The 15691-nt window shown below is 45.8% G+C and overlaps 1 protein-coding gene across 2 annotated transcripts in view; it reads left to right on the top strand.

Moving 5' to 3' along the window:
* SMARCA1 (SWI/SNF related, matrix associated, actin dependent regulator of chromatin, subfamily a, member 1) overlaps positions 1–15691 on the top strand; it is a 504496-nt gene that overhangs the window by 59742 nt on the left and 429063 nt on the right. For both annotated transcript variants that reach the window (XM_063937258.1, XM_063937259.1), the window contains exons 2-3: positions 5132–5218; positions 13254–13420. In XM_063937258.1, the coding sequence (XP_063793328.1) occupies positions 5132–5218; positions 13254–13420 (254 nt within the window). The remainder of the gene's footprint in view (positions 1–5131; positions 5219–13253; positions 13421–15691) is intronic.

The raw sequence follows: 15691 nt of genomic DNA, 5'->3' as shown, positions 1-15691 counted from the left end.
TTACAGCTTATTCATATTACATCTGAATGTATGTAGACAGACTAAACATATTAATTAATACATACAAAGTACACTCAGAAAAAGATGAAACTGAAAATAAGAACAAGTTAATCTTAAGCATTAGTTCTACTTATTACTTATTATAATTACTGTACATAAATCTGAATAGTATTAAAAAATATAAAATGAAAAAGCACTTTTCAGAGAAACACACAAATTTGGATGAGTTAAGTATTAACACTGGGCATGCCACTGGCATTAAACATTTTTAATGAAATACACTATTTTTTAGTATAATACACTGTAGGCTTTTTTAAGACATTCATGGCGCTGTGATAGTTAGTCACAGCATAATAAAAAAAAACTCATTTGTTTTAAACCAAGGTGGTTTAAACCAGCCAAGCCTGCAACCAACCAAAAAGAAAAACAAAACACATTGAAAATCTGAATATACCCCTATTGCATAGTTTAGGGGATTTTTAACTGTCTAGAAGGACAAATTTGAAGCAAGAAACAGACACTTTCCCTGAAAGGAAACAGAAATGTATTCAGTCATTTTTGGCACTATGACTGTCCAGCCAACATGTAACGTACACATCTGGTAAATAATAAATATGGCAGAAGGCATTGTTATGTGTTTGCATCGTTCCAGGGGGGTCATTCCGAGTTGATCGCTATCTGCCGTTGTTCGCTGCGTAGCGATCAGTGAAAAAAATGGCTAATCTGTGTATGCACCGCAATGCGCACGCGCGTCGTACGGGTACAAGGTCCTTTGTGGTTTTTTACTGGTTCTAGCGACGATTCCAAACGCACAGCCGATCGCAAGGAGATTGACATGAAGTAGGCGTTTCTGGGTGGCAACTGACCGTTTTCAGGGAGTGTTTGGTTTAACACAGGTGTGGCAGAAAAAACATAGGCGTGGCTGGGCGTTCGCTGGGCGGGTGTATGACGTCAAAAGCCGTCCCTCTGTCGTTAGAATCAATGCACATGAAGAGTAACTACAGGGCTGGTCTTGTTTTACACGAATAGATTTTGCATGCGCTCTGCTGCACAAATGTTAGCACTTCTGCAAAGCGGAAATACACTCCCCAGTGGCCAGCGACAATGCGTTTGCACGGCTGCTAAAAACTGCTAGCGAGCGATCAACTCGGAATGACCCCCCATATGCCACTAATAAGCAACAGTTTTAGCAAAAATGTTATCATTATCTTACCATACAGATGATACTCAGAGAATTAGAATATCATGCAAAAGTTCATTTATTTCAGTAATTCAACGTAAAAGGTGAAACTAATATATAGACTTATTACATGCAGTCCACTATGCTTTATTAAGTCCAGAGTCAATGCAGCCGTCTACCAGGACATTTTAGAGCACTTCATGCTTCCTTCAGCAGACAAGCTTTATGGAGATGTTGACTTCATTTTCCAGCAGTACTTGGCACCTGCCCACACTGCCAAAATTACCAAAACCTGGTTCAATGACCGTGGGATTACTGTGCTGGATTGGCCAGCAAACTCGCCTGACCTGAACCCCACAGAGAATCTATGGGTCATTGCCAATAGAAAGATGAGAGACATGAGACCGAACAATGCAGAAGAGCTGAAGGCCACTATTGAAGCATCCTGGTCTTCCATAACACCTCAGCAGTGCCACAGGCTGATAGAATCCATGTCACGCCGCATTGAGGCAGGAATTCAAATCAAGTACTGAGTACATATGCATGATTATACTTTTTGGAGGGCCGATATTTCTGTATTTAAAATCCTTTTTTTTATTGATTTTCTGAGATTTGGAGTTTTCCTAAACTGTAAGCCACAATCATCAAAATTATAACAAATAAAGGCTTGAACTATCTTTTTCATGTAATGAGTCTATATAATATATTTCACCTTTTAAGTTGAATTACTGAAATAAATGAACTTTTGCACGATATTCTAATTTTTCTGAGTTTCACCTGTAAATAAGCAAAAAATAAAATAAACCCGTAATTTAGAAGTATTTCGGGTGCGTTTTCAATGTAGGTCTTTTGCACTCATATAATGATGATAAAAAAATAGACTTTTAAATCAAAGCTATACATCTTTATTTCTAAGCTATACTACTTTAGCATATTTTGAATAAAGGATACAAGGGGCTGCTATAATTGCTATGAATAGCAAAATATATTTGAGAGATATATGTATGCAGGATCACAATTTACTTAAAAGAGTATTATGAGGGGTATCCTATTATACCCCTTTCACACGGCACAAATAGCCCGGTATCCACCCGGTATATTGCCAGGCCGACACGGGTCGCTGTGCGATGTGAAAGGGGCCATGGTCGAATTCCCGGGACGCCTGACTCGGTAATTCAAACCAGATTACAAGAAGGGTTATTACCGGGTCAGGCCTGTGTATTACCCGGGTCGATGTGACCTGGTACCCGTTCACTGCATAGGGAGAGGCGGCGCAGAGATGATGTCATCTCCCCGCGCCGCCTCCACATCCGTCCATGATGCCGGCTCCGTCCCCACCCCCGGATGGCAACCCAACCCGGCATATTGCTGGGTCAAGATTGCGGTGTGTAGTCTCCAATGCCGGGTCCCACTCGGGAAGGACCTGTTTCCAATTCCCGGATGGGACCTGGCATTGCGATCCTAAAGCCGTATTAGCCACATTACTTTTTAAGCAGCATAATCCCTGATAATTGCCGGGAATTGGGGCTAATAGGATAGCCCCCAGCGAATCCATATGCTACGGAAAAATCACTGCAGCTAATTTGGACAGCACTCTAAAAAAGTATATTTAAGGAAGTTAGGGGTCTATTTATGAAGCAGTGAAAAGTGTGGAGAAGTGAACCAGTGGAGAAGTTGCCCATTGCAACCAATCAGCATTGAAGTAACATTTATAATTTGCATACTATACAATTGTACGGAGCAGCTGATTGGTTGCCATTGGCAACTTCTCCACAGGCTCACTTCTCCACTCTTTTCACTGCTTCATGTACCCCTTAATCTTGTCGTTTTTTTTCATATATGTTTATATAATAATTAATGTGTGAAGTCATATCTGACTTGCTGATAACACAAACATTGGCTTTACAGTGAAAGTCTGCCAGGATTACAATAAGTACAAACATTTCAGTTGATCCAGGCATATTATTCAGCTCAAACCCTTTGAAACATATTAATCCCAATAGTATATTTACATACTCTTTAAACCTTTAGCTCAGCCTTCTGTTATCAGTGCATCAACCGGGAATCACTTGATGTGTTTCCTGACCCTTAGATTTCCCAGGCTCAGCCGGGTAATGGGGGGGGGGGGGGGCTGAACTGATGTGCGGCACACCACCAGAAAGTTTCAAGGAAGAAAAAGGTCTCAGAAAAAGAGATGCTGAATTATCATTTAGAAAGTCATATGAAAAATGTTGCAAGGTATAATGCAGTCCCACAGAGTTTGTGATAGCAGAGGAAGGGGATCCGGTCTGAAGATCGACAGTGTCTAGGTCGACAATGTTTAGGTCGACCACTATAGGTCGACAGTCACTAGGTCGACATGTTTTCAAGGTCGACAGGGTTTCTAGATCGACATGTTCTAGGTTAAAAGGTCGAAATGAGTTTTTCATATTTTTTTTCTTTTTTTGACCTTTTTCATACTTTACGATCCACGTGGACTACGATTGGGAATAGTAACCTGTGCCGAGCGCAGTGGTAGCGGAGCGAGGGTCCTTGCCTGAAGCGAGGGGACACGGTGCATTAATTGGGCTTCCCGGTCGCTGTACGGAGAAAACTACACCAATTTTTTTTTTAAACTCATGTCGACCTTTTGACCTGTCGACCTAGAACATGTCAACCTAGAAACCCCGTCGACCTTCAAATCCTGTCGACCTAGTGACTGTCGACATATAGTGGTCGACCTAGACACTGTCGATCTAATGATCCACAACCCAGAGGAAGATCTACAGGGCACAATGATATAGCTTCTGTTTGGGATGTAAAAACAGGGGTAGATGTGTTATACCAGCACAGAATTTATCATTAGGGTATAACGCTTCCTGCTTGCCTCTTACCAAGGCTAAGCGAGTAGAGGGAGCGATGAGATGTATTAACATCTCGGATGCTGGAGCAGGGGAGTGACCTTTAGCGATCCCCGCCAGACCCCCCATGCTGATACCATTTCTCCCCCATATCGGCAGTTCTTAAATATACCCCATAGAAACAGAGAATTTGACAGAAGATAAGAACCATTTGGCCCATCTAGCTTACCCTAAACACATGTACATGCACACAATTACACACTAGGGTTAACTTTTTGTCTGGAGCCAGTTAACCTATCAGTATATTTTTGGATTGTGGGATGAAACCGGAGTACCCGGAGTAAACCCACGCAAGCATGGGGAGAATATACAAACTCCAATCAGGGCCATGGTGGGAATCAAACCCATGACCTCAGTGCTGTGAGGCAATAATAAAGACATATACAGTAGATCTCTGTGTAACTGAAGCCTGCTATTTTGTCCAATGGTTTTACTGTGGATTGTGTAAAGTTTGTGAATGAAACAAATGCCCTAAAATCAAACATTTGGACCCCGTTCCCCTTTCATGAATCCTGTATTTGCCCCTGGTGAGAAGTATCATCATTGTACAAAAGCAGACTGTAGAACTAAAATAACACAGTATAAAGTACCTATTACTAACGGGTGTAGTATGGTATGCTGGCGGCCGGGATCCCGGCAGCCAGCATACCGGCTCAGGGATCATGACCGCCGACATCCCGACAGCTGGGTAAGCACAAATGAGCTCCTTGCGAGCTCGCTGCGCTCACCACGCGCGCCATGCTATTTATTCTCCCTCCAGGGGGGTCGTGGACCCCAAGAGGGAGAATAGTTGTCGGGATTCCGGCGCCGGTATACTGCGCCGGCATCCCAACAGCCGGCATACTGAATACCACCCTTACTAACGTGTGACACACCTCCTGAATAGAATTTTATTTGGAGTACTTTTTTTTGCTTTATTTCTCCTGTAATGGAGTAACCTGTGTAAGAATTACTTCATTGTGCAGCACTATAGATTTTCACAGTAATGAATTATTCTGACATATAGTAAGCACAGTGTGTGTAATTCCGTGCCACATTTATTTTGTTCTAGATAAATGATCCCCCCTTCCAGCTGAAACTTCCACCTAAAGCTGCACGTCCTGAAAAGGAAGTGGATCCAGAATATGAAGAAAAGATGGTAAGCAGTGTAACCAGGATAATAGATGGTTAAATGTGTCTCAGATTAAATGGTTTAAACTTTAAAGGAACACAATAGCAGGAAGCACAAATTTTACTGACAGGATGTTACAAGGAAAGTTAGTGAGAGAGCGAGTGAGGAAATTGTCAGTGCCCATTATTTCTCAAACACCCCATGTTCCTATATATCGGCTCTGTCAGACACTTTAGTTAAGACCCTGGATGAGAAGTTTGTACTCAAATATAAAATGTGCAATGTTAATTTAGAAATAACCAATAATGCTATATACAGCTAATTGGGGGTAACCATTGCATGGGGTTTACCATGCCATTATGATCATAAAAATATCTATGAGGTCAATTCAATGCAATTACTTGCACTAGGTACTGGAGAAGTGCAGTGCGCTCATCCTTATGTACAGTAGCCTATCATCATACGTTTTCCTGCGCATGCTTATGAATGCAACTTGATAGGGGTGATGTAGTGTACCTTCACAACTGAACATTGCCTACATATGATATCTTCAACATAACTTATACCATATTTTGAAGATCACAGTTATAAAATAATACTAAACACATCAAACATGTTTTCCACAATGGCATGATGAATTCATTCTCTCCGTGGCTTACGTTTCAGTAAAGTGCATGCTGTACAGAATCATTTTCACAGCGAAGTTTCAAACCTAACTGCAAAACATGTTAATGTGGGATGTTCTAAGCCTGGAGCATATCTGCAATTTATTAAATGGCCTACGAGGGCACAATTTATACTATTAATATTCATGTTGGAGGCTATCTAGGGGAGTTTATTTACACAAACGTATTCATACTATAAGAGACAAAAGAGTGATCATTGCACAGAAAGTAGGTAGTGAGTGAAAGGGAGAGTTCTCTAGCATCCATAAGGGATATTGGGGAGACTTAGGGGGTCATTTCGAGTTGATCGCTAGCTGCGGTTGTTCGCAGCGCAGCGATCAGGCCAAAAATCGTAATTTCTGCGCATGCACCGCAATGCGCACGCGCCACGTACGGGTACAAAGTCCTTTGTGGTTTTGCACAGGTTCTAGCGAAGCTTTCAGTCGCACAGCCGAACGCAGGAAGATTGACATGAAGTGGGCGTTTCTGGGTGTCAACCAACCGTTTTTAAGGAGTGCTTAGAAAAACGCAGGCGTGTCGGGGGAAAACGCAGGCGTGGCTGGGCGAACGCTGGGCAGGTGTGTGACGTCAAAAGCCGTCCTTTTGTTGTTACAATCAACGCACACGAAGAGTAACTACAGGGCTGGTCTTGTTTTGCACAAAATGATTTTGCAGGCGCTCTGCTGCACAAGCGTTCGCACTTCTGCAAAGCGAAAATACACTCCCCGGTGGGCGGCGACAATGCGTTTGCACGACTGCTATAAGTAGCTAGCGAGCGAACAACTCGGAATGACCCCCTTAGTACAATGGGGTATAGACGGGGTCCAAAGGAGCTGGTGCACTTTAAATTTCTTCACTGGGTATGCCCCCTCCCACAGGCAGTTTAGAAAAAAGTGTCCTCAGGAGAGGATGCACATCTCTGAGCTCAAGAGAGTTTTCTTCAGTTTCTTTTAAACATTTGTTATTTTTGGTATGCTGTTTGGGCAACAGCATACCTGCACCGTGGGAGTTAGGGGGGGGAGGGGGACAGTCACCGGCCTTGCGAGTTGCAGAGCTGCTTCCCCGCTGCAGGACCACCGTCCTGAGGGGTTGTTGTTCAGCGGGGCACTGCGCCTTGGCTGTCACAACCGCAGCACGCCGTACACCCCTAACTTATGCCTGAAGGTGACTACTGTGTTGAGTACAAACCTGGGGCCCCCCGGTTCAAGGTGCGGCTGAACGCTGGCGCAGCATACGGGACCCTCCTGGGGGGGACCCGCTAGCGCCCCTCGTGTAGACTGGCTTCAAAACAGCCTGAACTAGCACTTGTGCAATGTTTTTAAGCAAACAGGAGACATTGCCAGTATTAAAAATCACTGTAGCCTCGGTGCCATTGGAGGAGGTGGAGCTACCCCAGTGCGGGACCAGAGGCATTTTGGCGCCTTCCTCTGCTTAATGCAGCCACAGACAGCACACACAGCGCTTCCTACCTCACAAGACACGCTGGAAAACTGGTACAGGGTGTAGCAAAGGGGGAGAGCCGCTATTGTACACTATCTGGGTCCTCTACAGGACATAAATTATTAGTGTTACTGTGATATAATTAGCTGACAGCCTCACTGGGACTGTGCAGCTAGGGGTGTGCTGGTGTCTTTCTCTCTGTGTGTCTCCTCTCACATACAGTAAGGGCAGGCTTGAAAAGTATTACTGTCTGTGTGTATGTATATGTTCTTGTGCTTACTGTGAAACATGGGTAAACACAAGCTGTGCAGTGTATGTCACACTAGAGTCTCTCCAGTATCATCTGATTCTGTTTCTTGTGCACAATGCAGCCAATCTTCACAAATCAGTGAAGGGGTTGGGGGAGAGGGTCCAGAGCCTTCCTGGCTAGGGTCTCTTAAAACTATGATGTCTGATATGTCATCCCAGCTAACTGCTAATGTTCAGAAAACTCAGCTACTACAACAGGCTGTTGCAGATTTAGCTGCTAGGGCAGATGTTACACAACCCCCCCCTCTCATGCAGCACAACAGAAGCGTGGTTTGCCTGCTCTACTCTCTGATTCAGATGAGGAAATATAGGAGAATGGGGAGGACTTGGACCCCGTTAGTGGGGATTCCAATTCTGCTCAGGTTATTGAACCGCTCATTCTGGCTATAAGGGATGTGTTAAAGCTCCCTCTAGAGGACGCTGCATCACAGCAGTCGTTTTTCTTTACACAAAACAAGCCTAATGTCACTTTCCCTGATTCTGCAGAGTTAGATGACTTATTCAAATTAGCCGGGAAAAATCCAGACAGAAAATTCCAAGTGTCAAAAAAGTTTTTGGACACTTTCACATTTGCTCCTGAAGGTAGGAAATTTTGAGAAGAACCCCCGGGGGTTGATGTATCAGTCTCTCAACTGTTCAAAAAGGCGGTGCTGCCTGCCCCGGGCTCCTTAACTATAAAAGATCCTGGGAACAGAAAAATAGAAGCTACACACAAATCTATTTATATGGCAGCAGGTGTATCGCAACGTCCGGTCATAGCGGGTTGCTTGATGACCCATGCTATTCATTCATGGGCCACTCAAATTTAGGAGGGCCTCTCCGGGGCTATGCCTCTGGTCACTACGGTGACCCTCCTAAGGCACATTCAGGACACTACACGCGTCCTGTGTGATTTGCTCAAGGAGATGGGGAATATTAATGCTAGGACTTCTGCCATGGCAGTGTCGGCGCGCTGGGCTTTGTGGTTGCGTCAGTGGATAGCGGATACAGAATCAAAGCGCAGTGTGGAATCCCTCCCTTTTTCAGGGTAATGGCTCTTTGGGGTTGAGTTGGATATGTGGATTTCCAAAGTCACTGCTGGGAAATCCATGTTTCTCCAGTCTGGGGCTTTGCCGGCTAGGCATTTCTACCCGGGGCCGTCTGTTCAGTCCTTTCGGTCTAACAGATTTCGTTCTAGGGCCATAGGTGCCTCTAATGCAAATGGAGGCACCAGAGGTAAGTCAAAAAGACCTGCAACCGCCGGTTCTCAGGAACAGAGCACTAGTTCTGCTTCCACTAAGCCCTCAGCATGACGGTGCCCACCCAGCCTGAGGAGATCTCGAGGTGGAAGCCCGACTGCGTCACTTCAGCCATATCTGGGACAGCTCCTGCCAGGATACCTGAGTAAGGGACCTCATTTCTCAGGGCTACAAACTGGAGTTCGACGGTGCTCCTCCCCAACGATATTTAAAATCAAGCTTACCAGCTTTGGAGGATATGCAGGTTACATTGCAACAGGCCATCCGAAAGTTGGTCCAGTCCCATTTCATTGTCCCAGTACCTATACCACAGCGAGGCAGGGGTTATTACTCCAACCTGTTTGTGGTGCCGAAGCCGGACGGCTTGGTATGGCCCATTCTGAACCTAAAGTCCTTGAATCCTTACCTAAAAGTTTTCAAGTTCAAAATGGAATCCCCGAGGGCAGTGATTGCGGGTCTGGAAGAACCTGGATATCAAGGATGCCTATCTTCATATTCCAATTTGGTCACCTCATCAGCCCGTTCCAGTCAGTACCCTTTGGCCTGTCCATGGCTCCGAGGGTATTCACGAATGTAATGGCGGAGATAATGTTCCATCTCCGTATCCAGGGGGTCAATGTTGTCTCTTACCTGGACGATCTTCTGATAAAAGCAAGATCCCAGGAGCTTTTATTGCTCCATATCGACCACACTATCCAACTTCTGTCACGCCATGGGTGGATTCTCAATCTACAGAAGTCCCACCTGGAACTGACTCAGCGGCTCCTGTTCTTGGGGATGTTACTGGATACGGTGGCCCAGAAGGTGTTCCTCCCGGAGGACAAGACGAAAACACTTCAGTGATGGTCCGCATGGTGCACCAACCTGCCCGTGTATCCATCCATCTTTGCATCAGATTGTTGGGAAGATGGTCGCCTCATACGAGGTGATCCAATATGGGAGCTTCCATGATAGAACATTTCAACTGGATCTCCTGAGCATGTGGTCCAGTTCACATCTACAGATGCACAGGATGATTCGGCTGTCACCTCAGGCCAGTATTTCCCTCCTTTGGTGGATGCTGTTCTCCAACCTACTGGAAGGCTGGAGTTTCGGGATTCAGGATTGGACCCTCCTCACGACGGATGCGAGTCTGCGAGGATGGGGTACTGTCACCCAGGGTGCACAGTTCCAGGGCAGGTGGTCAGCCCAAGAAGCCCTCCTTCAGATCAACATTCTGGAACTTTGGACGATCTACAATGCTCTGCTTCAGGCCTCTCCTCTGCTCACAGTTTACGCGTTTCAAGTTCTGTCGGACAACGCTACAGCAGTGGCATACATCAATCGACAAGGAGGGACAAAAAGCAGAGCCTGCATGCAAGAGGTGTCAAAAATACTACTCTGGGCGGAAAGAAATGCAAGAGTAATGTCGGCAATCTTCATTCCGGGTGTGGACAACTCGGAAGTAGACTTCCTGAGTCATCACTATCTCCACCCGGGGGAGTGGGGTCTCCACCAGCAGGTGTTCCAACAGATCATCCACCGCTGGGGCTGCCCGCAGATAGACATGATGGCTTCTCGCTGCAGGCTCGGTGGCGAGCTGCTGCGCTCGCCACAGGTTCTCTTTCCGCTCTATGGGTGTTGTGGACACCCATGAGTGGGAACAGTCCCTGTTAGTCGGCATCCCGACTGTCGGGCATTTGAGGGGTCGGGATGCAGGCGCCGGTATTGTGAATGGCGGTCTCCTGACTACATAACTACATCCCATGTAAGACTACATTATTATTTACTCTGAATCTGTTACTAATCTGTGATAGCTAGCACACTGTATATAGGGGGTCATTCCGAGTTGATCGTAGCTGTGCAAAATTTAGCACAGCTACGATCATTCACACTGACATGCGGGGGGGACGCCCCCCCAACGGTCCGGCCACGCCTGCGTTGGCCAGACCGCACCCCCTAAACGGCGGCACCAGCCCCCTCCCGCCCAGCGACCACCTCTGCCTCAGAGGCGATCTCTAGGTAACGACGGCTGACATGCGCCGGCGCTCTGCAGCGCTGGCGCATGCGCAGTTCCGACCCGATCGCTGTGCTGCGAGAAACTGCAGTGAGCGATCGGGTCGGAATCACCCCCCTAGACCACAGGTTCTCAAACTCTGTCCTCAGGACCCCACACGGTTCATATTTTGTAGGTCACCTGTAGATTTTTAAAATGTGGCAGTTGGTGATACACAGTGCAGCTGTTGGGTGACATGGAAAACGTGAACCGTGTGGGGTCCTGAGGACCGAGTTTGAGAACCACTGCCCTAGACAATAGCTATTCTGAACTAGCACTACTTGCACGCAGTTCAGCTAGAAAAGAGATCTAATGTAACAAACAGAAAGTGATCATGCTTATGTGTTATTTTTTAAATGCTTTACTGATAGCTGAATATAACTTCGTACATCTCACTTCTTGTATCCATAAAAGAGTTCACAATTGGTGTAGACAGGAAGTAAACTTGTAGTTATATTCAGGCTGCCTTTATTTATGGTTTTCACAGATTATTTCCTGTCCTGCCAGGGGCTGCAGAGAGTGTAGGTTGTACTATTTATATCTAGGAGTTGGTGTAAAGGTCTTTATTGTGGTCATTGTCAGGACAGCTGTCCCTGCCCTTTTATGGTTGCTTTTGCTTAATATATAAAAATGTTATGAAAATCAATAATCTTGCTGTGATTTTAAACTATTTTATCGACTTTAGTAATGACAATCCTGAACATATATGACTTAAGTGTACAACTGTATTAACATGATCAACATCATGGCTGTCAGTACAATAGGACAGAACTGTCACTGTGCCCTCAAACGCCAAACTGGCCAATATGCAGCTTTTTGTTAGCAGAGCCTGTTCATGTCTAATGACTGAGCTACCCCCTGCACACAATGCAGACAGCACAGTGCAGATACAGGTATACAGGCCATGACATTATACCATTACAGTGCAGGTCAGTCTTTTCATTTCATTTGTTTGCTTTATCTCTAGTTCACACAGTGAAACTGAAATTTGTACCTATTGTGTTCATGCTACAAATACCATTTTACTAGACTAAATACTCAGTGCTGAATGTTTCAAGCTGTAAATGTACTGTGTAAATAATTTCGAAATTCTTTACTTTAATATGTCTATATGTCATGAGATATGTGAAGAATTTGCTAATTTACAAAAGTAAAAAGTCATGGTGCAAGTCTGCACCATTTATAGGTTAATGTTTAATTATATTTTTATTTTCAACATTTATATAAATCCTCTACTTAAGTATCTTTAGATGCCTAAACATGAAATATTTACTAATGATGCAGGTCTGTGTAAAAGGATGTGATAGTATTGTCCCTGACTCTTGGTGTGTTGCTGCCCTCTAGTGGTACAATAAACTTGTGGTTTATTGAGGAAGCCCAGACAAACTCTGGGAGAACATACAAGCTCCCCTGTTGTTTTGTGTTGTTACTAGGTGCAGACTTTGCACTTAGTATATATTAGGTGCATTATTTATGCTTTGTAAGTAAAGTTACACATGTTATTTGGCAACTAAAATAATGGTGTAGCTGAAAGAGTATAGCGAAAGTGTTTCTCCCTGCACTCAGTGTATTCCACGTGCATGTGAGCACCCATGATCTGTCTTTTAAAGTACCGCAGATCTTGATATCGCATGTTGCTATCCTCTTAGCCCGGATTAGCCGGCATGAACTCCCTTATCGGGGATTATGTTTCCTGCTGCAGCACTGGATTTTGGCTACTGAAAGCTCCGTCCGCAGACAACTCTTGGTCCCCCGTCACATGGCCCAGTGGGGTAAGAGGGGGGATGTAGGTCACGGCCTGCTTCGACCCTCCCGTCACATGACCCCCACTAGGGGCGGGGAAAGAGGGGGTGATGTTGGTCACAGTGCTGAGTGCCGGCTCCTGGGCACCCTCCCTGTGGTATCAGGCTAATGTTGCAGCGGGCACTGACTGAAGGGGTAGCTGCGGCTTACCGGGATTTTGTTTCACCTGCCGCAGGTTTCACTAAACCTTGCGTGTTCGCTCGAATAACTATTTTTTTTACAGGAGATCTAACTGGATACTCCGTAAAGAAATATTGGTAAAAAATCAGGAAATATTGCGAAAAACTCTAGTTTTTCGCTCCCGATGTTTCATTTCAGGTAATTGGCTGTAGTGCTCAAATGCTCTTGCGGCCAACTTTACATCAGTCCCTATGTGCATACTGGCTCAGTATCATATAGAACTTACCTGCTGTTACTGAGGCATTAATCTGATCCTGCACTATACTGTAGATCTTAATAGTTGAATGCTATCGGTTGCTGAATAAATGCTAACATGTATAAAATAGTTTCAACTGTTCCTTTGATAATAAAAATAATGCAAACGTATTATCTATTTATATTTTGTATTCTAGAAAACAGACTGTTCAAAAAGATTTGAATTTCTCCTGAAGCAGACAGAACTGTTTGCACATTTCATTCAGCCTGCTTCACAGAAGTCTCCAACTTCTCCCCTCAAAGTGAAATTAGGACGCCCCAGGATAAAGAAAGATGAGAAACAGACTTTGTTGTCTGCTGGAGAGTATGTAAATTACTTTTGAGATTATTTATATTTTATAAATGCAATGATAGAAACATACAATATACTGTATACAATGTTCTAACTCAAAATATGGGCTAGATTTACTAAGCAGAGGCTTTGTAAAATGACGATTCATGGCTTCGAAATTGAAAACGCCAACGAGATTAAGGGTTATATGCAATTAGCGGCGAATCGCGGCAAATTATCGCCGTTTTTTAATTCGACACAATTCGACAGGTGAATTCCGGCAGGTGGCTTCCGGAATTCACCATATTCAATGAAAAACGGATTCGACAGTCCCGCGGGCGAAAAACGGCCGATTTGCCGGATTTTGTCGCGATTTAAAAAAACGGGGAAAAACGGGAAAAACACGGAAAATAATGGCGTGTGGTCCCCCCTCCAAAGCATAACCAGCCTCGGGCTCTTCGAGCTGGTCCTGGTTCTAAAAATGCGGGGAAAAAATTGACAGGGGATCCCCCGTATTTTTAAAACCAGCACCGGGCTCTGCGCCTGGTGCTGGTGCAAAAAATACGGGGGACAAAAAGAGTAGGGGTCCCCCGTATTTTTTACACCAGCATCGGGCTCCACTAGCTGGACAGATAATGCCACAGCCGGGGGTCACTTTTATACAGTGCCCTGCGGCCGTGGCATTAAATATCCAACTAGTCACCCCTGGCCGGGGTACCCTGGGGGAGTGGGGACCCCTTCAGTCAAGGGGTCCCCCCCCCCCAGCCACCCAAGGGCCAGGGGTGAAGCCCGAGGCTGTCCCCCCCATCCAAGGGCTGCGGATAGGAGGCTGATAGCCTTGAGTAAAATGACAGAATATTGTTTCTCTATCGTCCTAGTGGATGCTGGGGTTCCTGAAAGGACCATGGGGAATAGCGGCTCCGCAGGAGACAGGGCACAAAAAGTAAAGCTTTTCCGATCAGGTGGTGTGCACTGGCTCCTCCCCCTATGACCCTCCTCCAGACTCCAGTTAGATTTTTGTGCCCGGCCGAGAAGGGTGCAATCTAGGTGGCTCTCCTAAAGAGCTGCTTAGAGAAAGTTTAGCTAGGTTTTTTATGTTACAGTGATTCCTGCTGGCAACAGGATCACTGCAGCGAGGGACTGAGGGGAGAAGGAGTCAACTCACCTGCGTGCAGGATGGATTGGCTTCTTGGCTACTGGACATCAAGCTCCAGAGGGACGATCACAGGTACAGCCTGGATGGTCACCGGAGCCGCGCCGCCGGCCCCCTTGCAGATGCTGAAGACAGAAGAGGTCCAGAATCGGCGGCTGAAGACTCCTGCAGTCTTCTAAAGGTAGCGCACAGCACTGCAGCTGTGCGCCATTTTCCTCTCAGCACACTTCACACGGCAGTCACTGAGGGTGCAGGGCGCTGGGAGGGGGGCGCCCTGGGAGGCAAAATGAGTACCTATAAAGGCTAAAAATACCTCACATATAGCCCTAGAGGCTATATGGAGATATTTAACCCCTGCCTGATTTCTCAAAATAGCGGGAGACGAGCCCGCCGGAAAAGGGGCGGGGCCTATCTCCTCAGCACACGGCGCCATTTCCTCTCACAGCTCCGCTGGTCAGGACGGCTCCCAGGTCTCTCCCCTGCACTGCACTACAGAAACAGGGTAAAACAGAGAGGGGGGGCAAATTTATGGCGATATTTTTATATAACAAAGCAGCTATAGGGGAGCACTTATTATAAGGCTATCCCTGATATATATATAGCGCTTTTGGTGTGTGCTGGCAAACTCTCCCTCTGTCTCCCCAAAGGGCTAGTGGGTCCTGTCTTCATTAGGAGCATTCCCTGTGTGTCTGCTGTGTGTCGGTACGTGTGTGTCGACATGTATGAGGACGATATTGGTGTGGAGGCGGAGCAATTGCCAAATATGGGGATGTCACCTCCTAGGGGGTCGACACCAGAATGGATGCCTTTATTTATGGAACTACGGGATAGTGTCAACACGCTAAAGCAGTCGTTTGACGACATGAGACGGCCGGACAATCAATTAGTGCCTGTCCAGGCGACTCAAACACCGTCAGGGGCTGTGAAACGCCCTTTGCCTCAGTCGGTCGACACAGACCCAGACACAGGCGATGACTCCAGTGGTGACGGTGACCAATCAACCGTATTTTCCAGTAGGGCCACACGTTATATGATTTTGGCAATGAAGGAGGCGTTACATTTAGCTGATACTACAGGTACCACTAAACAGGGTATTATGTGGGGTATGAAAAAACTACCTATAGTTTTTCCTGAATCAGAAGAACTAAATG

This window comes from Pseudophryne corroboree, chromosome 8, assembly GCF_028390025.1.
Source record: "Pseudophryne corroboree isolate aPseCor3 chromosome 8, aPseCor3.hap2, whole genome shotgun sequence".
In the NCBI taxonomy this organism is placed as follows: domain Eukaryota; kingdom Metazoa; phylum Chordata; class Amphibia; order Anura; family Myobatrachidae; genus Pseudophryne; species Pseudophryne corroboree.
The sequence above is the reverse complement of the archived record's forward strand: the minus strand, read 5'-3'. Positions and strand labels throughout refer to the sequence as shown.